Here is a 20,817-nt window from a genome sequence, read left to right as displayed (position 1 = left end):
AGATTAATTTAGATACAGAATAGAAAATAAAAAGTCATAATATGTACTTCATTTTATTAGAAGGCAATACATATAAATATTGTCATTTGAAGAGAAAAAAGAGATAGTGAATTATTTTAATTTTCATACCATCATAAAGGAGTAATAAAAGCTATCCTTATATGAAAGTACATTGTGTGAGTCTTTGTGTATTTATGAGACATGATCACCACCAGCTTTTTCTTAAACTATCTGGCATATGATAGTTCTTATGTATTATTTTATGTTTTTTGTTTGTTTTGCTTTAAATAGTTCTTATGTATTATTTAATGTTTTTATGTTTGTTTTGTTTTAAACAGCAAACGCCAGTCTCCTTGGAGGGGGAGGTGGTAAGTCCTGAACATCACTTATTTTAAAATATATTTTTTACCACACCAACCACAAGATATTAAGTAAGTTCTATGACACTTTAAAGAAAATTAATTTAGTTATAATTATTAACCACAAAAGTGATAATCTTCTAGAAAATAACTTACAATAAAAGTAAATACATTGGTTTGCCTTAATGTTATTTTAAGACTTCAAAATATGTGGAATACTGTTTCTTTTCTCCTCAAACTGTATTTTACTTTGGCACAAGCTGTAACAGCCCTAAGCTATTGAGACAAGTACACATGTAGTAGGTGATGGAGTCACTTTTAATATAAATTCTAAAACAGTACATTTGGAGACTTGTGGATTTAGGTATTTTTCTTTTTTCATCATAATGACTTAAAAAAAATATGGCTTTGTAGTGTGAGAGCTTGATACATCAGCTACTTACTGTGACAAATAAAAAGATATTACTCTTGGCACTTTGCTTTTTCTTTTAGCTTGTTTAGAGGAGAATGAATGAGATCAAATTGAGATGAATAAGAGAGATTCCTATACTGGGAATTTTTTTTTTTAATTACTAAAATCTTGGAGATGTTGAAAGATGGAAGTTTTCCTAGTCCATCTATATATAGTATAGTAGGAGGAAAACTATACAATAGAATAGGGTGCTTTTCATTTAAGACCCAGATGGATATAAATTCATTTGTTTTCTCTCTTTCTCTTTTACTCTTCTTTTCCCTTCGCTCCCTCTTTTCATGTACATAGTTGCAGTAAATGTGATTGCACAGAACTTTAGGCTTTCAAAAAATTTCCTGGCTATCATCAAGATGTTACTGGGTAAATTTTATTTGGAAACTAAAATATTAGTCATTGTTCCTATATAGGAATCAATAGATTTTTAGAAAACAGAATCCTGGAAATAGAAATAATAGAAAAACAGTTCAATCTAGAAAGTACTCTTTATATTATCATGTGTTAATGCACATTCTATGGCAGAGTATTTCTTGTCTTCTTCCTTAAATTACTTTAGAAAATATAAATTGATAAGATTTCTCATTGTAATTTTGGGAAATGAGAAGGGAAAATTTTCCTTGGGAAATTTTACTGGGAATATCCCAGGAAATTTTTATTTCTAGGTGTCTCTTGTCAAGAAGACATTATTAAAATAAATTGGCCATAGTGCTGATTTTCTTACAAAACAAAATATTGGTATTTTAGCAATTTGATGAATACTGTTAAATAGGATAAATCTGTCTCATGTACAAGTAGTCTAGATGTAAACTAGACTGGTTGTATGGTAATTCCTTGGTGTCATCAGGCATTCAAGCTCTTAATTTTCTGTTCTTTTTTCCTAGTACATGGAACTCAGGTCCATGGTACTAACTGGAGTAAATAAATGGCTCTAGCCATTATAGATATCGGCGTCAGGAAGAGTACGAAAGATGACAAAAAATAAAAAAAGATGGCCCGTAAAGATGGTCATTTTCTTTAAGTAGCTTTCTCTGAAAGTCTACATTAGCCTTAAACTTATCAAAGGGTCATTAATGGATACATGTAATTTCATTCCGGGAAGCAATGCACTCATGAAAAAGTGCTTAATGTTGTATTTTCTTTTCTTTTTTTATTCTGGCCAGGTTATATTTAACTAATACTGGTTATTCTTATCCATGATACCTTTCTATTTAAAACGTGGTGATCTTAACTGCTTTACAAAGGGAATAAAAACAATATATTTTCATAGAGGAAAATCTCAGATACAGAGGTTGACATGTGCCAAGTTTAAGTCTTTTGTTTCAACCAAGCGTAGATAATCACAAACAGAATTTTAAGGAAAAAACATGCTTGTTTCGAATGGCCATGGGGGGGAAGGGGGAAGAACTTGGTACTTCTGGCATACAGCAGATGGGTATTAGGTCATCTGTATTAGAGGAAGGAGTGACAAGTGGAGTGACATACTTAAAAAAGTTCTTTTTAGTTGAAACCAAGAACAGGGTCAGGAGAAGTTTCTGCAGGTTATTTAGACCTCACTACCAGAGAGAGTGAGACTCTTTCTTTCCTTCTTTTTTCCTTTCTTTACCTCTTTTCTTCTCCTCCCTTCCCCCTCCCCCATCCCTTCTTCCCCCTTTCCTTCCTATTTGTTCTTTTCTTATAGAAGAAGAATTGACATACAGTGTTGTATTAGTTTCAAGTGTACAACATAATGAGTCAATATTTACAAACATTATGAAATGGTCACTCTAAGTCTAGTTATCATCTGTTACCCTACAAAGTTGTTACAATATTATTGACTGTATTCTCTATGCTTCTCTTCTCCTCCCTTCCCCCTCTCCCATCCCTTCTTCCCCCTTTCCTTTCCCCTATGCTGCACATTACATCCTTATGTGTTATTTATTTTATAATTGGAAGATTGTACCTCTTAATTTCTTTTACCTATTTCATCCATCCCCTTACCCTCCTGCCCTCTGTCAAACATCAGTTTGTTCTCTGTATCTTTGAGTCTGTTTTATTGCTTATCTGTTTTTTTTTTTATTTTTTAATGATATTGTTTTTTAGATTCCACATATGAATGAATCATATGGTATTTGTCTTTGTTTGACATATTTTACTTAGCATACTACCTTCTAGGTCCATCCATGTTATTGCAAGTGGCAAGATATCATTCTTTTTATTGATGGGTACTATTCTATTTGTGTGTGTGTGTGTGTGTGTGTGCGCATATATATGCACACACACACACATGATCTCCTATATTCCAATCCATTCATCTGTCTCTGGATATTTACGTTGCTTCCATATCTTGGCTATTGTAAATAATGCTGTGATGAACATAGGGGTGCTTGTTTCTTTGAGTTAGCCTTTTCATTTTCTTCAGATAAATACCTAAAAATGGAATTGCTAGAAGTAGTGTTCTGTTCCCTACGAAGGAAGGGGATAGTGGAGGATTTGATAGGCAATAAGTAGTTCCTGCCATGATGGGAAGGCAGCTACTGTTCAGAAAGCCTTGCCGTGCTGCTTTGTTTTGAATGTGTGGAAATACAGTTGGTGTCCATAGAACTAACTCTAGTGTTTGGCCTGTATGTCCTTATGGTTCTTCTAATCTGTGTGAGAAGATAATATTATGAATGTTTAGCAGTGTCAAGAAATTCAGGAATAGGCAAATTCAGGTTTCTATTTACCTGAAGTATATACTTTACTTCTTCCTCTAGATGGTTGATTTTGCTAAAATGCAGTTTATGCCATAATTTCTAATTTCTGAATTCTAAAATTGGTGACTTGGCATCATCATAAAGATAAATTACAAGTATTTAAGATGGCTGTAATTTCTTTCTTTAAAGTAGGTCATTGATGGGTTTAAATTTATTTATGCACTTCTAGACATGTCAGGATTGCTCTAAAGTATGTCTGATTTTTGGAAAGCTATATTTAAAAAGTAAATTTAAGGAATATTTTTAGTCCTTTCTGAATGGAATTTTGGTCTTCTGATTCTATGACAAATCTTTTTAATCCTGTCAGTGATGTTTATAAAATAATACTTAATAATCATCCAATAAGCGACAATTGAATTGACGTAATTCTCTTGGATTTAATTGAGGTTTCCTTTATTGACTTGAATTAATATCCCTTCAAAAGTCTCTAAAGGGAATAATTCTTTGATTGACTGAACAATCTGATCAAGAAAATTTGACACTGCAGGAAAAAAAATAATGTTATATTAAGTACCATTTCTTCAGGCCCTCAAGAAGGCTTCGCCCCAATTGTATGTAAGTAGTACTTGAAATTTAGGCAAAATAAGACAAAATGAGTGTATATAAAATTAAATTATCTGTTAAATCTTCACATTTTGTTGTTCTTTTCTGAGTGCTTATAAACCAAGAAGAGAAGTTTCCTAAAAGGCGATTAAAAAAAAAAAAAGGCCTCAATCATCCTCTCAGTTCTGATTTGAAAGTGAGAGAATCTCTTCCCATTGGTGTGAATTTTTATCTTTGGGCTAGAGGTTGTTCTTTCTAGGAATTTAGTGTCACTGACTGCATTCATTATAATGAACACTGGTGATGGGGTCACAACTACCTAATCATTTCAGGTGAAATGCTTGGTAAATTTGATCATCTCTGTCTTTATTTCCTGGATATGTTAAAAGCAGAGATGAATACTAATTTCTTACAAAAGTGTGTGGCTGGTCTGTGATGACTGGATTCTACCTTTCAGGAAGCCTTTACATTGCCTTTGCATACCATTATAATGCTAAAAAAAAAAACCCTTAGAATTTGTAATAATTTTTTACAAGCTTTCTATCATTGCTACCAGTACTACCCTATATAGCTAGCTGTTTGGCACATTGATATATAAACCAGATAATTTAGTCATTTTATTAGCAAGCATAGGCTATATTATGTGTGGTAACCAGTAAGCCTAAAAATCTTTGTGGCTTAATAAAATGAGTTTTATTTATTGAATAGGACTGTTGGCACTCCTAACTATCCTATAGGTGGCAATACAGAGACTCGGGCTGTTTTTATCTTGTAGCTACACCATGTGATGTGTAGCTGCTAAGAATGTCACAAAGCAGGAGGAGAGAGCTGGAGGATTTTGTGAAATATATTTACAGACCAGTTTGGGAATGTCTTATATCACTTCTGTTTGTATTTAATTGGTTAGAATTCAGGCGGTGATCCCCCAACCTAACTACAAGGAAAGTTGGGAGGAATGGAGTCTTCCAGAGTTTGCAGGAAGAAGAAATGGTGTGGTAAATACATAGCGACCATCTCTGCCACCATGTTCAAATGAGATCAGTGTTTATTATTATTATTATTATTATTAAATTAATGGTGAGGAAAATGAAACTCTGGGGGATTTGCTGACTTCTTTGATGCTGTACAGCTTATAAAGGGTACTTCTACTCTAGAGCTCTTTGTCTTTGCTCTGTGGTTTTTAATATGTGTTTGCTCTTTAGATTTGCTGTTTCTGTGTACAGGTAGATAACTGCTTACACCGGGAAAAATGAATGAGGAGATGGGGAAACATGCATTTGAGATATGGATGATGTTTTCCTTGGCTTATTTTCACAAGTCTCAAACGCAATTGATAATTTGAACATGCACACAATGGCAGTGTCTTATAGTATTTAGATTGTTTTGGATTGCTGCCCAGATTCATGTACCTTTTTTTGTGTATTTAAGGTTCAGTCTTAGAATACACTGTATTTTAAATACCTGTTCACTCATCTGTAATAAGAATGTTTTACATGCACAAAGTCCTGTGGTACACTTTTGGAATATATAATTAAAAAAAAAAAACAACCTTTGCATTTAGCTTCAAATTATGTGAAGAAGCAGAATTAGGAAGGAAAATCAGATTTTTTTTTAAGAAGAAGAGTTGCACATTTTATTATTTAATAAAGGAAAATCAGAATTAAAGAGCTAATTCCTCAATTCCTTTAGATCATTACATTAAATAGATCAGAAGATAATTTACAGTCTCTTACTTTAGATAATGTTTTTCTCCTCCCGTTGTCACAATAATTAATGTAAGACCAGTAACTGCTGATAAAAACCAAATAGGACATTATTTATGGGATTTGCTTCCTTTACCACTCTGTCAAAGCTTCTGAGTGTTGAAACCTGAGACATAATATTAGACTTTTAAAGTAATATTTCCTGATAGAGTGGCAATTTAAGGTTGGGTTTTTATACAAAACTTAGTAGGACTGCTGTTTTAATCACATACACACATATATTTGTATCAATACTATAATTTTCTAGCTTATCCTGAGGTGACTCTATGGCAGGTTAATCTTAAAAACTCTAAGTGTAAGCAACTATCACTAAAGAAACACTCAGGCCCACCCAGATGGATTGTATAGGAAAGCCATTTTTCTAGAATGAGAACATAGCATATATTAACACCTTTACTATTTCCAAAGGCTTCTTGCTCTTTTTTGTACCCCCTTAGATTAGCAAGGTTCACTGGCCTTGGGTTAGAAACTGCTTCTCTGAAGTCTTTTATTTCTTGTTTGGACAGTACTATGTGCAGAGATAATTCCTTTTTGTTATTAATGGCCATTTATATGTTCATGCAGCTTGTGTGAGGTGTCAAAATGTATGCTTCAAAAGCCCTAAAATCATAAAACTATTTGGTGTTATGCCACCAGTGTTTCCTCACTCACCCATCATCTTTTTCTATATACAGACACACAGATGTGCAGATATTCATTCATTCATTCATTCATTCATTCAGCAAATACTAGTTCAGTAACTACTGTGTGTCAGTTTTAATTATTGATTTGGCAATAATCACAGCCCTTTCCCTGTGACTAATCATGGTCCCTGTTTCATTGATAGAATTCTTCAGGTTCTTTCAAAGGTTTTAGGCATCAGATTTCTTCTTTAAAAAGCAGAACAAATATCTGGAAAACAAAAACAAAAACCAAAACCTCTTTTCATGAAAAATCCGATTCCCAACATGAAAAACAACTTATTTCAAGAGCTTTTTGAGTGTGTTTAAGTGGGTATATTTTCATAAATTACTTTGTAAACATTCACAAGCAAAGTGGAATGCCTTCTCACCCTCTTTCTATACACCAATTGGATTTCCCCTGGCATATATCACTCCCCACAGAGATTCTGTGTTTTCACTCTCGTTGAACATTGAGATATGGCCCAGGCCTTGGGCTTGCTGGGAGGAATCTCGGATAATGGTCAGCAGTGAGTGACCAAGGCTAGTGAAAGCAGGTAGGTTGTTGGGGTTGCCCCTGAGGTCATCAAGCATGTCTGGCAGTGAGTTAGCCAGCTGGCCTATGCTCAGTAGGCGAAGGGGTCCCAGCCATGGGCCTGGAGAGTAGTCTCAGTCATGAGAGAGCAGCATGGCAAGAGAAACTCAGGAACCCTGGCCTTGCTGGTCTGCAGGAACCCAGTCTTAGGAGCAGAGCTATAGGAAGGGATGTGATGCTAAACAATAGAAATCAGGCTTAATCATTAAAAAGATATGAACAGACACTTCTCCATTGAAGACATACAAATGGCTATCAGACACATGAAAAAATGTTCATCATCACTAGCCATCAGGGAGTTTCAAATTCAAACCACATTGAAATACCACCTTACACCAGTTAGAATGGCCAAAATTATCAAGACAGGAAACAACCTGTGTTGGAGAGGATGTGGAGAAAGGGGAACCCTCCTACACTGTTGGTGGGAATGCAAGTTGGTGCAGCCACTTTGGAGAACAGTGTGGAGATTCCTCAAGAAATTAAAAACAGAGCTTCCCTATGACCCTGCAATTGCACTACTGGGTATTTACCCCAAAGATACAAATGTAGCAAAAGGAAGGGCCATCTGTACCCCAATGTTTATAGCAGCAATAGCCACGGTCGGCAAACTGTGGAAAGAACCAAGATGCCCTTCAATGGAAGAATGGATAAGGAAGATGTGGTCCATATACACGATGGAGTATTATGCCTCCATCAGAAAGGACGAATACCCAACTTTTGTAGCAACATGGACGGGACTGGAAGAGATTATACTGAGTGAAATAAGTCAAGCAGAGAGAATCAATTATCATATGGTTTCACTTATTTGTGGAGCATAACAAATAACATGGAGGACATGGGGAGATGGAGAGGAGAAGGGAGTTGAGAGAAATTGGAAGGAGAGGTGAATCATGAGAGACTATGGACTCTGAAAAACAACCTGAGGGTTTTGAAGGGGCGGGGGGGGGGTGGGAGGTTGGGGAGCCAGGTGGAGGGTATTAAGGAGGGCACGTATTGCATGGAGCACTGGGTGTGGTGCAAAAACAATGAATTCTGTTATGCTGAAAAGAAATTAAAAAAAAAAAAAGAAAAGAAAACAGGCTTAAATCTTGACTGCGTCAGGTAGGATTGATCTTAGACACTGCAGGAGGTTAAGCCTGCTAGAGATCAGGAGACAGAGAAGTGAGGAAAGAGAGGGGAAGGAGGATGTAGGGGCCAGGAGCCAGGCCAGGTCTGCCAACATTCAGCTATGTACTGAACCAGCCTACCTTTGTCCTTTCTTCCTCCCTTCTTTCCTCTCCCTCTTCCTTCCTCATCCCCTCCCTTTTTTCTTTCCTTCCTTCCTTTTTTTCCCCCTCTTTCTCCCTTCAACAGCATGTTGGATTACCTCTTATAAACTAGTTTTGACATTGAGATGGCAAAGATTTTATAAATAGGTGCAGTTAGAACTATAAATTTTTATTTACCCATTAGTATCTTAAAAACTAGAAAGGTTCTTAATAATAGGATAAATGAAGCAGAAAAGATGAAGTCAACATCTTGGAGTGGTTAGGGAAGACTTTCCAGAAGAGGTGACACTTAGAGGATGAATATCTTTTACCAGGAGAAGAAGAATATAAAACCCACTCAGTTTTATTTCCTGCTGGGTGATTTCGATATCATATAGATATCCTGCTGTACTTCAGTTATACCCCTTACTGTTTATCAGTCATAGTATCTGGACCTTGGTTAAACAGTTTCCTCTGACCATCCAGGTATGTCACTTAAAATGGGTTCAGCAGTGTTAGAATTGAAGAAAAGAACTCTGGTGCTAGTGCTGTTGGCAGCAAACCTCCACCAGAGAAACCAGGGCAAAGTGGTCATCCCCAAAACAGGCTCCTCCCTGCCGTGTCTTCTCCTCTGATTACCTTACCTGCATGCATCTCAGTCTAGGGACGACCTCTGCAGCTGCCTACACCAGCTGAATTTTGAGTATATGATTTCCTCATTCCACATAAGTTTGTCTAGTTCTATTCTTAGAAGTTTGACCCAGCGGTGGTTGCCCTAATCCTGTCTGCCATTTGTCATTAAGCCTCCCAGATGCTTCCTGGTGGAGGAAGGATAAGGGTATGAGGTCCAAGTCATGTCTGTGCTTGAACTTTCCTATTGTAATGGCCATTCCAAGGGCATACTTTGTTTATATACCTCTAACTTTGATCACTATGATGCCTTTATTCTAAAACTAAATTTTAAAGTTATTTTTCATATTGAGTCAGTATCTACTCCCCTTTCTAAGCAAAACTACACCATCTAAAAACTGTGTCAGAGGGGCAGCCCTATGCAGATTATATGCCTCTTCTCATTCCAGCCATAGCTGATAGAACCTGGAAGGATACATTTTCCAATTAGGGAATAAACTTCGTGAAACGGAGACTTTTTTTTACTTATCTTTACAGCCCTGGCAGCTTCTACTGTATAGTAGACACTTTATTTTAATTTTGAGATATTATTCTTATCCTGGATTCCTAACATGTTTAGATATTTCAGTTTTGTATAGATTGCTCTGCAAAGATAATTTCTTTATCTTTAGGTGATCTCTAAATGAAAGAAACAAAACTTTAAAAAATGCTTATAACACACAACCTGAAGATCATATTTATATTTGTGCAGTAATTATTTTAAGCATTGTATTTACTTTTATTTATAAAAATTTATATAACCAGCATCTCATAATTTTCATTAAATACTATGATTATATGCCTTGAATCCTGGAGGATAAAGAGAACAATATTTATTTGTATAGATGTAAAAATGAAATACACAAAATTTGCTTTCCATGGATTCCATGGAAAGAAGGGAAAGCTCTTTTCTTTCATTCATGTTTTGTCACATTGCAGGTATTTTACCAGTTATAACTTTCAATTAGAAATATTATTTTCATTATTGATTTTTCTTGGTTGGATTCATCAGCAAAATTTTAAAGTGCTAATGTGCAGGTTAATGAGATTCGACTTTCATTTAGAAGTAGTATTAAGGACACACTGTAGGAAAAGTTTTTAAGATAGTTGGCTTAGCTGTTGAACCTTGTACTTGAAAAGCATTGGACAATGAAAATTATGGGCAGTAATCTCTTAATATTTTACTTGATGAGGTTTCTCATTGAAAATAATGAATTGATTTTGTAATATACTTCTAATTTAAAATATTAAGATATGAAAATGGGAGGTAACTTAGAAATAGAAGTGTGAACATTGACCCCATAACCCCTATTTTATGATTAATTAAAATAAATAATCACCTTTTAGGTTCATAGTTTTGTTTTATTAAAGATAATTGATTCTTTTCTCTGATCTAGGCTTCATTTCATTAGCTTGTGGGTGTTTCATAAAACCTTTGTTCGATCCTTGTGTTCGACCTTTAGAAGAAAAATACAGATGGTTGCTCACTTAACAGTTTGAGAGTTTTCTGAGATTGTGAAGGTGCATAAGCTATACACACTCAATAAAAACTGTACTCTGAATTTTGAATTTTAATCTCTTCCCAGGCTAGTGATATGTGAGATGATACTCTTCTGATGCTGGGCAGTGGCTGTAAACCATAACTCCCAGTCATTCATATGATCATGAGGGTAAACTACTGATAACCTTACAACCATTCTGTCCCCATACAACAATTTTGTTCTTTCATTTTTAGTTTAGTATTCTGTACATTACATGAAGTATCCAACTCTTTAGTATGAAACAGACTTTGTGTTAGATGATTTTGTCCAATTATAGGTTATTAGAAGTGTTCTGAGCACATTTAAGGTAGGCTAAGCCAACCTATGACATTTGGTAGCTGGGTGCATTAAATGCATTTTTGACTTACGACATTTTCAACTTATAATGGGTTTATCAGGATGTAACCCCATCATGAGTCATAGTGGATCTCCAAAGTAAAGATATTTACTCTTAAGTTTTCATGGCTGAAGTTCAACTTATTTTAAAATCTGAATTGCACTTAAATTAAAATGATACATCTTATCTTTATTAAATCTTTCATTGAGTTATGTGAAGTTATGTGAAATATTCTATGTACATTGTGATAGCTGTTTTCCCTGTTAGTAATATTAAGCATTGAGACTTAGAAAATTTTGGATAAAATAGTGATGTCATTGCAGAACAGATAACATGGGAGGGGATTTTTCACACATGTATTATTGGGGGAAAGAGACCCAGTAAGATTGAGGGAAGAATTTTAGACACAAAAAATATAGTAGACTGAGGAAATCAAAAAACCTTTTTGCAACAAACTCACATAAATTATGGGTAAGATATAATAAAAAATTAATATAAGTATATCAGACAGCTTGCAAGTAGGAATGGGAATCCTTGGATATAAACAAGGATTATATCCTTGGATCTATAAACAAGGGAGTACTGAAAAAAAAAAGTGAATTAGAACTATAAGACTATATATTATTGATGCCTTTGTGGTAGTATACATGGTGATGGGGGATTAGATACCAGGGGTATGAGACTTGTTCTCATTTGGGGATACAAAATAGGACTGTATAAAGTTGGAGGTTAAAGCTTAGTTTCTCATCCAAAGCCAAGATTTGTTATACTTGAAAAAAATTCCCCATTAGCTCAAGAAAGGTATAAAGAAGATTCCTATCCCCCTCACCCACCTAAAAATTAAGTATCCCAAGCCTGCAACTTCATTGTGTTTAGTATTTAAATTTATATTACTTATGTCTAAGAATCCCAAACCCAACAAATTAACATAAAAATTGGTCCTAGGGGTTATTATCAAAGGCAAATTTAAAATCACTCTGGAGGTAAATGCCCAATACCCAGGCCACAGGGTATTCTCACAAAAGAAAAAACCCTGCCAAAATGATGTAAGTATCAGAAAATACAAAACACATGAGGAAATTTAAAGTGGAGAAGGCTGATAAATGCTACCTAACCCAGGTAATCAAAGTCACAACCAGCAGTGATAAATCATGCTGATAAAATGTACCTTTAATATGATTAAATGAAAATGCTGTTTTCATTGTTTCATTTTCACATTATTTCATCTATAACTCTAATCTAATTGAATGATATATCAAACTTATTATACTTTACTTTATTTAAATATTTTATTTATTTGTATATTTGAGAGAGAGAATGAGCAGGAAGGAGAGAGAGAGAGAATCTGAAGGAGACTCAGTGCTGAGTGCAGAGCCTGATGTGGGGCTCAATCCCACAACTGTCAGATCATGACCTGAGCCAACAGTAAGACACAGTGTTGGACACTTAACTGACTGAGCCATCCAGGCACCCCCAGAGAAATTTTAATAGAAGGGCACTCTAAAAAATATTTGATCAGTATACTTCAAAACTATAAAGGTCATCAAAACCTAGGAAAATCTGAGAAACTCTCAAAACTAAGAGGAATGTAATGAGATTTATCAGCTCACTGAAATGTAGTATCCTAGAGGGTATTCTGGAACAGAAGAAAACATTAGGTAAAATTAAGAAAATGTGAGTAAACTATGGAACTTAGATAATAATACTATGTTAATATTAGTTCATAAATTACAACAAATGTACCATACTCGTTTAAATATTAATAATAAGGGAACTGAGTGAAGGTACATGGGAACTCTCTGTACTATCTTCTCAATTTCTCCATAAAACTAAAACTCTTCTGAAAGATAGTGTATTCTGAAAAAACAGGAATCAGTCCAAAATGCACACCAAATATGTAAGAGTCACAGTGAGCATCAAGACTAGACTCCTAATCTGGGCTCCTGGGTGACTCAGTTGGTTAAGCATCTGACTCTTGGTTTTGGCTCAGGCCATGATCTCGTGGGTCATGAAATCAAATCCTATGATGGACTCATGCTAAGTAAGGAGTCTGCTTCAGATTCTCTCTCTCTGCCCTTCCCCCTATGTGTATACTTGCTCTCTCTCTCTAAAATAAATAAGTAAATCTTTAAAAATTAAAGCAGGACTCCCATGAAACTAAGGTAGCCAGACAGCATCCTAATAAAAAATACCAATCAATATGTTTTACATGATTAAAAATCTAAAAATGAGAGTCCAAACTCTAAGAAAATGATAAAATAACAAAAAGAGACAAATGTGAGAAAGAGACAAGTTGAAATCCTAATGTGAAATACTAGGAATATTAGTGAAATATGTGAAATTAAAAAACTCTAAAACAGATTTGTATAAAATATTAGACATAACCAAAGAGAGAATTAATGACTTAGAAGATAATACTGTAGGAATTACCCACAATGCATCGCAGAGATAAAAATGGTAAATATGAAAAGACGGGACAGGGAGAAAACTGAGAGAGGAAGAGCATCCAATAATAGTTGATAATTTTTCAGAATTGCCTCAGAGATAAGTTATCCCATAAAATGCACATACTGATTTCTAGTGAGAAAAAATTAAATCAAGCATTATAGTGAATCTGTAAACATGAAAGAGAAAGGTAAAAACTTAAATGACACCAGAAAGAATTTTGTATAAGAAACAATGGGAATTCCAGAAAATAAAGAAAGGCAATATTTGAAGAGATAATAGTTGATAATTTTTCAGAATTGCCTCAGAGATAAGTTATCCCATAAAATGCACATACTGATTTCTAGTGAGAAAAAATTAAATCAAGCATTATAGTGAATCTGTAAACATGAAAGAGAAAGGTAAAAACTTAAATGACACCAGAAAGAATTTTGTATGAGAAACAACTTTTAGACTGACAGTGGAATTATCAGCAACAACAGATGCTAAAAGGCAACAACATAACATTTGGGAAAAATGGATATTATCCTGGAACTTCTTTATCCACAAAAACTATCATTCAATATTGATGCAAAAATAGACATTTTCATATAAATATTGAAAAAAAATTAATCATAGACCCTTGCTGAAAACTACCAAAATGTCAACTTGAGTAAGAAGGAATTTGAATTGACTTTCTATACCGCAAAAAGATTGTTATGACAAGTCTACAGTATTATTATTTTTCAAAGTTTTTAGTGTAGAAAATTTTATACATGTAGAAATGTAGAGTAATGTAGTAATTCAGTTTTCTCATCAAGCAGCTTCAGCAATTTTCAGTTCACAGCTAATGTTTCATCTATACCTCCATCTACTCAAAAACCTAGATTATTTTGAAGCAAATCCAAGAATCATACTCTGTAAATATTTTGACATGCACCTTTAATAGGTAGGGGGTGTATTTTTACTCTTTTTATTTTAACATCATAAAAATATGAATTTTAAAGCTAAAAAACTCCATAATATCTTCAAATGTCCAGTATTGTTCATACTATTCCTTCTATTTTATAATTTTTTACAGTATATTTGCTTGAATTGGTATACAAATAAGATGTTTTTTCCTAATTGTTATATCTTTTATGTCTCTTTTAATATATGAATTCCTTCTTCATATCTGGTCTCAATATGTATCTCTGAAAGATAGTCTTTCTGTATGTTTATGCTTTCAAGTAGATACCTACTTAACTTATTTTGTTTTCATTTTGTTTTTGATTTTGGGAGATTGCATTTTTTTTTTTTTGTCAGAGAGAGAGGAGAGCGAGCGAGCACAGGCAGACAGAATGGCAGGTAGAGGCAGAGGGAGAAGCAGGCTCCCTGCCAAGCAAGGAGCCCGATGTGGGACTTGATCCCAGGACGCTGGGATCATGACCTGAGCCGAAGGCAGCTGCTTAACCAACTGAGCCACCCAGGCGTCCCTGGGAGATTGCATTTTAAAATGTAGTTTTATAATTGGTAAACATTTTATTTTACTTTTATAATTCTGTTTCATAGTTAACTTTTTGGGAAAAAAGTAAAATTTAAGTCATTCTGTCAAGAAATGTTTGGATAAGTATATCATACTCAAAAATAGGAATATATAATTGCAAAATAATTTAAAAAAAAACAACAAACAAACAAACCCTGAGAGCCCCCTTTTCAGACATGGAAATTCCTTGTAAAAATTCTGGACTTTTATAAGCTTTTCTACTGTGTTTGGCTAGCTAAATGGTACCCAAGCTCTTAGGCACAGAGATTTATATCCACCCCACCAAATGGCTCAGAGTTAGGAAGTATTTTACATAGCTTCCAGGATATGTCTATTTATCTTCCCAATTATATAGTACCTCTGGTATAATGCTTGGGTAGCTGATCTACTTGTATTAAAGGTCCACTTTTTCAAAAGTATACAAAGGAAAAGTTTAAGTTCCTGTTTTAAATATCCATTCCTTACCCCCAAGGAGACTCTGAATGTGACCTATAAGGGTACAGTAGGAAATAAAAGTCCAAACATATACTACAGGTCATGTCTCTTGCATTGTAGGATCATTAGATTATATCCCTTCAGTTTCCAGGGGAGATTGGTTTTCTTTACTGTATCTTTTGTGGCTCCCTAGGAATACAAGGTGGAACAATTTCTTTAAAAGCAACTTTATAATCTTTTTATTTTCAGCACTGTTAAGAATCCTTTTCCATTCTTTGGAGCTGCCTTAATTTGATTCCAAACTGAGACTATGCAGTGAGGTGTAGGAAGGAATAATAAACCTGACCACTTCTGAATGGCAGCGAATCCAAGGAGATGCCAGGAGTCTAATCACAGACATGGAGGATATTCTTCTCTCAGAAAGTACTTCTATTTTACATGATCACTTATTGCTACAGCTCTGTCTTTGGCCAAAAGTCATTAATTGTTTTTGCTGTTATTTTTTATGAGTTAGGACAAATACATTATTTTGTGTCCTAGTTTCCTTCTCTGAAAAGATGGTTATAATATGTAATAGCTTTACAGAGGTGGAATAACTAATTGCTCATTGTAAAGTGCTTTTCAAATACAAAGTGGTTATTACTGCAGTTGTCATTATTATTATCATTATAGTCTAAAACTGAGAGATGAAAGGTGCTGGATAATTGTAAGATATGGTGATGTTATATCCAAATAAAGAAGAGTAACTTAAATTGTTGGATAACAGAAATCCAAATACCCGTGTGTGGTAGAGGAGAGTTTCTGTTGTTAGAAGATAATACAGATAATTGTGCTTTAGTTAACCCCAAGTAAACCCAAAGATTTTACATGTAAATAGAGACAGAAGATTATTCTAACAGCAGTTCTTTCATACTGTGTAGTGGTAATTGTAAGGAACCTTTCTTTCAACCATTTAAATGCCCAGAGTGAGAAATTATTATATCCTAAAATATGAAGTATTCCAGCTTCATGCAACATTACTAGGGCAGGAAAAGTGAGCTAAACACATCCTTTAAAACAGGACATTCACTGAGGCTATCACTGAAAGCACTGAAAGAGGAACAAGAAGTATCAGGATATCCCTATTCAGGCAATTACTTGGCCCTGGGAAGGAGAAAGGATTCTACAAAACAGAATTGATGGCCCATTCAATGTGTTTGGCCAGCAGGCAGCCGGGCTAAAAAGTTGGAGGAGGAAGAGAGGAATCCACAGAAGCTGACTGAACACATGAGGGGTGGAAGGGGGTGGTGTCCTCAAACTTGGAGGACTGCAGAGGAGACCCATCAGGCCTCTCATTCTGGATCTGAATGGCATTTGCAGAGACTTGGGCACTGGTCTGGAGCCAAGGGCTCAGTGCTGAGATCTGTATGAAGACTCCAGGTCTGAAAAGGTAACCTAAGTCAAACCCCAGCTCCTAAAGTATCTGAGTCTCCAAAAATGGTTTTGGAAACAGGGATGAATAGAACTTATGTGTGGGGAGTGTGAGTGGATTCAACTATGAACAATTTGGAGGAAGAAGAAAGAGGATAGAAAAATGTACATCATCGGTGCATTCTCTCAGAGATGATAAGCAAGAGGTGATATGTCAGGAGCTTGTAACTAAAACAGTTCCTCTGCTTCTGCTGCAGGGTTATTTCTGGCCAAAAAAAAAAAAAAAAAGTCCCATAAATAGTTGCAAGGGGCACAAAACCCTCTGCTACAGTAAATATGCCAATTTCTGCAATTTCCTGTAGACTGAGCACATCCAAGGGCTCAGATTCACAAATGTGATATACATAATGTCCATACCTGCAGGGTCAGCTTTGCAGGACATAGTTCACAAAGACATTTGTAAATTTCCAAGCTTCATTTCTACTATAATTATAAAAAATGTAATTCACTAGTTGGGTTTTGTTAAACCAGGAATGATTCTACATGCCTATTAGTCCAAAATCCCCGGCTCTTTGTGCCTTATTCCTACTCATCGTCTAGATCTCTGATGGCCTAGACATATCTGGAGTATAACCCTTTCTGCTGTGTCTCCATCTAAGTTAGTGTGTTTTCTTAGGTTAACTGTCTGTCTTCCCTGTTTAGTTATAGGTTCTGTGATAGCATGGGCTGTGTCTGTCTTGTTCATTTGCTGTATCCTCAGAACTGTGAAGAGTATCTGGTATCTGACATATACTAGGAATAGACCAACTAAATGTTGGACTGATGAATAAAGAAATGATACTAATAACTAATGTTTATGGGATACTGGCTCTATTCTAGGCACTGTACTAAGGTTGGTACCTGCAGTATCTCCTTCAGTCCTATCAGTTGTCCTAGGAGATGGGAACCAATATTCTCACTTTATGGGTGAATGATTGAAAGTCCAGAGAGGTTAGGATGACAGCATATTGGCAGATCCAGTATTTTTATTGAGTCTCTCTGACTTAACATCCCCGTCTTTTAATCATTACACCATTAATTCAAGATTTTAAGTTAATCTGGAATTAATTATGGATATAAAGGCATAGCCATAAATTTATGTATCTTCAAATGCTCCTCTTTTGATTTCTCTGGATAACAAATTTTATTCTTGAACTCCAGTGTCTCCTCCCTATGTCTAACTCTCATTCTCTGGAAATAGCTATGAAAATGCAGAATTATTTCCTGGGAACAGAAGAAGCAGTAATTACTAAGCTTATCTGCCCTTCTGTTTGAGAATTGTCCCGCAGTTCAAGTAAGCTACAGTGTCCATTCTTGAACCTAAGAGTTCTTCCTTATACTTCATCCTGAGAAAATAATATTTCCAATATTCAGAATCTGTGAGGATTTTGTCATATTTTTAAATAAAAGAAAGCATTATAAAACTGAAAACCTCTTTGACTTATCTTCCCAGTTTTATTTTTCCTACCCACAGAGAGTCATTATCATGCATTTGATGTACATCCTTCTCTTTGTCATAGTTCTACATACCCACGTATCTATAAACAATAGGTAATATTTTTTCATTTTAAAACTTTGTGTAAGTACATTATATATTACAGGCATTTTTTTTCCAGTAAACATTGTTTAAACGTATATTCATGGAGATAAAGGGACCACTAATTACAAAATGGTTACTTTAAGGATACTTTTGGTTGAAATAAGAATGGCCTTCTGCCTTTAAAATGCAGGTCTATAAATAATGCAGCTTTTTGGAACATACATACCAGTTGTGCAAAAATATGTCTTCATTATCTTGGTACAGCCAAGTCTTTTTAGTGAAGAAAAACTGTCATATTGGGCATACATTTTAGAAAAGGCAGTAGTACTAAATCTCAGCCGCCATAAATTGGAATGTAGCATAGTAGTGCATGTAGACAATATTCAGGTTGGTGCTCTTAAATTCTGTCTAGTTCTTCCTTGTACATATCAGGCAACACTAGTAGTAGAAAAGAAAAATTCATGCCAGTCTTTGGACCCGAGAGTTCAGAGAATATGCCAATGCTTCTCAAATCCTTTGTCAAAGTATACAAAATGACCTTAATATAACATCTAAAAAGATTTCTTATATTTGGTTATTTCCCCTTGAAATAGAGAACTCCAACAACAATTTTTATTAAATAATGCTCTGAATTAGAGTTCTGAACTTTAGTGTGCAGTCAGAATTGCCTGAAGGGCTTGTTAAAACACAGATTACAGAGCCCCATATCCAGAGTTTCTGGTTTAGTAGGTCTGGGGTGGAGCCTAAGAATTTACATTTGTAACAAGTTCCCTGCTGAAGCTGGCATGCCCATCTGAGGACCACACTTTGAGAATTTCTTCTCTTAAAGAAAGTGATTAAAGAGCAGACTTAAAGCTATATAACAGTGAGGAGGTTGGTAAATCCTCTCCTCCCCAGCCCTCCCGACCCCACCCAAAAGGCAACTATAAACCTGGACAAAAACACCCCACAACCATTTCAGATCTCTGGAAATCAAACCTTGGAATACAACAGTCTGAGAAGAATTTATGCTTCAAAAGTTGTTGAACTTTAGATAAGAATGGTGGAACTCTTGACATTCTTGCTCTCATCTCTTCTTTCCTGTTTTGGTCAGTGTGGAAGTTCTGCAGAAAGGGGCAGGCTGTGTTGCTGTGGTCAAAAGAGACTCACTTGACTCAGATGTGGTTAAGATCATGCCCAGCAGAGTTGTTAGTAGAAATCAAGATCTTGGCCAGGGGAAGGGTCAAAGCCTGAGGTTGTGGCTGTGTTTGGGACAAGCATATTTCTGGCCAAGGCTGAACATGTGCATTAGAGTCCAGGGGGGCTCCAAGATTTTTATATACTCCCAGCCAATCCTGAGGCTGTATCTACATGCATAGAAGACACACAAGGCCCAGCAGAATATAAAAGCCAAAGAAGACTTGAATATAGACTGAGCTTTGATTGTGCTCTCCTACCCACACAAAGATCTATCAGCAGAGAATGGAAGCCTAACTCAGTCAATGGTGTTTGAGCAAGATGACTGTCCAATCACTGGCTGACAACTAGACTACAATGAAATGGGCAACCTGTAGCAAGCTAGGATTAAAAATAAAAATAGGAATTTAAAAACCTAAGCAAAGATATAAGAAAAAATACCATGGGGAAAAACATTTCACAGATTTAGCTTAGGTAAGTTATTAAACAAAACAAGCATACAAAACAAAAACAACTAAAGAAACAAATAAGCAAAAAAACCCCAAACCTCCCAACAATGATAACCCTCAGATGGAAAATAATCAGATTACAGAATTGTTACAATATATTATCCAAAATTACCAGTTAAAAAAAAAAAAGAGAGAGAGAGAGACAGACAGACAGACAAGACATGAGAAGAAATGGGAAACTGAAGAAATATACAGTTAGGAAGTAAAATGGTGATTGGCAGGAGCCCAGGGAAATGGGGAGTTATTGTTTAATGGGTACAAAGTTTCAGTGTGGGAAGATGAAAAGTTCTGGAGATTAGTGGTGGTGATGGTTGCATAACAACATGAATGTACTTTATGACACTGAACTGTGCATTTACAGTTAAAATAGTAAGTTTTATGTTATATATATTTTACTACAACAATAACAAAAAATCAGTAGACACTGTCAGTGAGTGTTCCCAGATATCCAGTGTAGCACACAAATAACTCAGGAGGGTTATTATAAATACAGTGGACTCCTGAACAATATGGGTTTGAAGTGGGTGGGTCCATTTTTTCATAGAGTTTTGTTTTATAAATAAAGTAAATATATTTTCTCTTTATGATTTTCTTTTTCTTAAAGATTTTATTTATTTATCAGAGAGAGAGAGAGAGCACAAAGCAGGGGGAGCATCAGGCAGAAGGAGAGGGAGGCAGAAGGAGAGAGAGAGAGAAGGAGGCTCCCTGCTGAGCAAGGAGCTCAGGGCTCAATCCCAGGATCCTGGGATCATGACCTGAGCTGAAGGTAGATGCTTAACTGACTGAGCCACCTAGGCATCTCTTTATGATTTTCTTAATAACATCTTCTTTTCTCTAGCTTATTT

At 35.3% G+C, this 20,817-nt stretch overlaps 1 protein-coding gene across 1 annotated transcript in view; it reads left to right on the top strand.

Moving 5' to 3' along the window:
• MACROD2 (mono-ADP ribosylhydrolase 2) overlaps positions 1 to 20,817 on the top strand; it is a 2,010,404-nt gene that overhangs the window by 494,623 nt on the left and 1,494,964 nt on the right. The window contains exon 4 of the mRNA XM_047744583.1: positions 339 to 368. Coding sequence (XP_047600539.1) covers positions 339 to 368 — 30 coding nt within the window. The remainder of the gene's footprint in view (positions 1 to 338; positions 369 to 20,817) is intronic.

This window comes from Lutra lutra, chromosome 9 (assembly GCF_902655055.1).
Source record: "Lutra lutra chromosome 9, mLutLut1.2, whole genome shotgun sequence".
NCBI classification, from domain to species: domain Eukaryota; kingdom Metazoa; phylum Chordata; class Mammalia; order Carnivora; family Mustelidae; genus Lutra; species Lutra lutra.
This window is presented reverse-complemented; position numbering and strand designations above follow the sequence as displayed.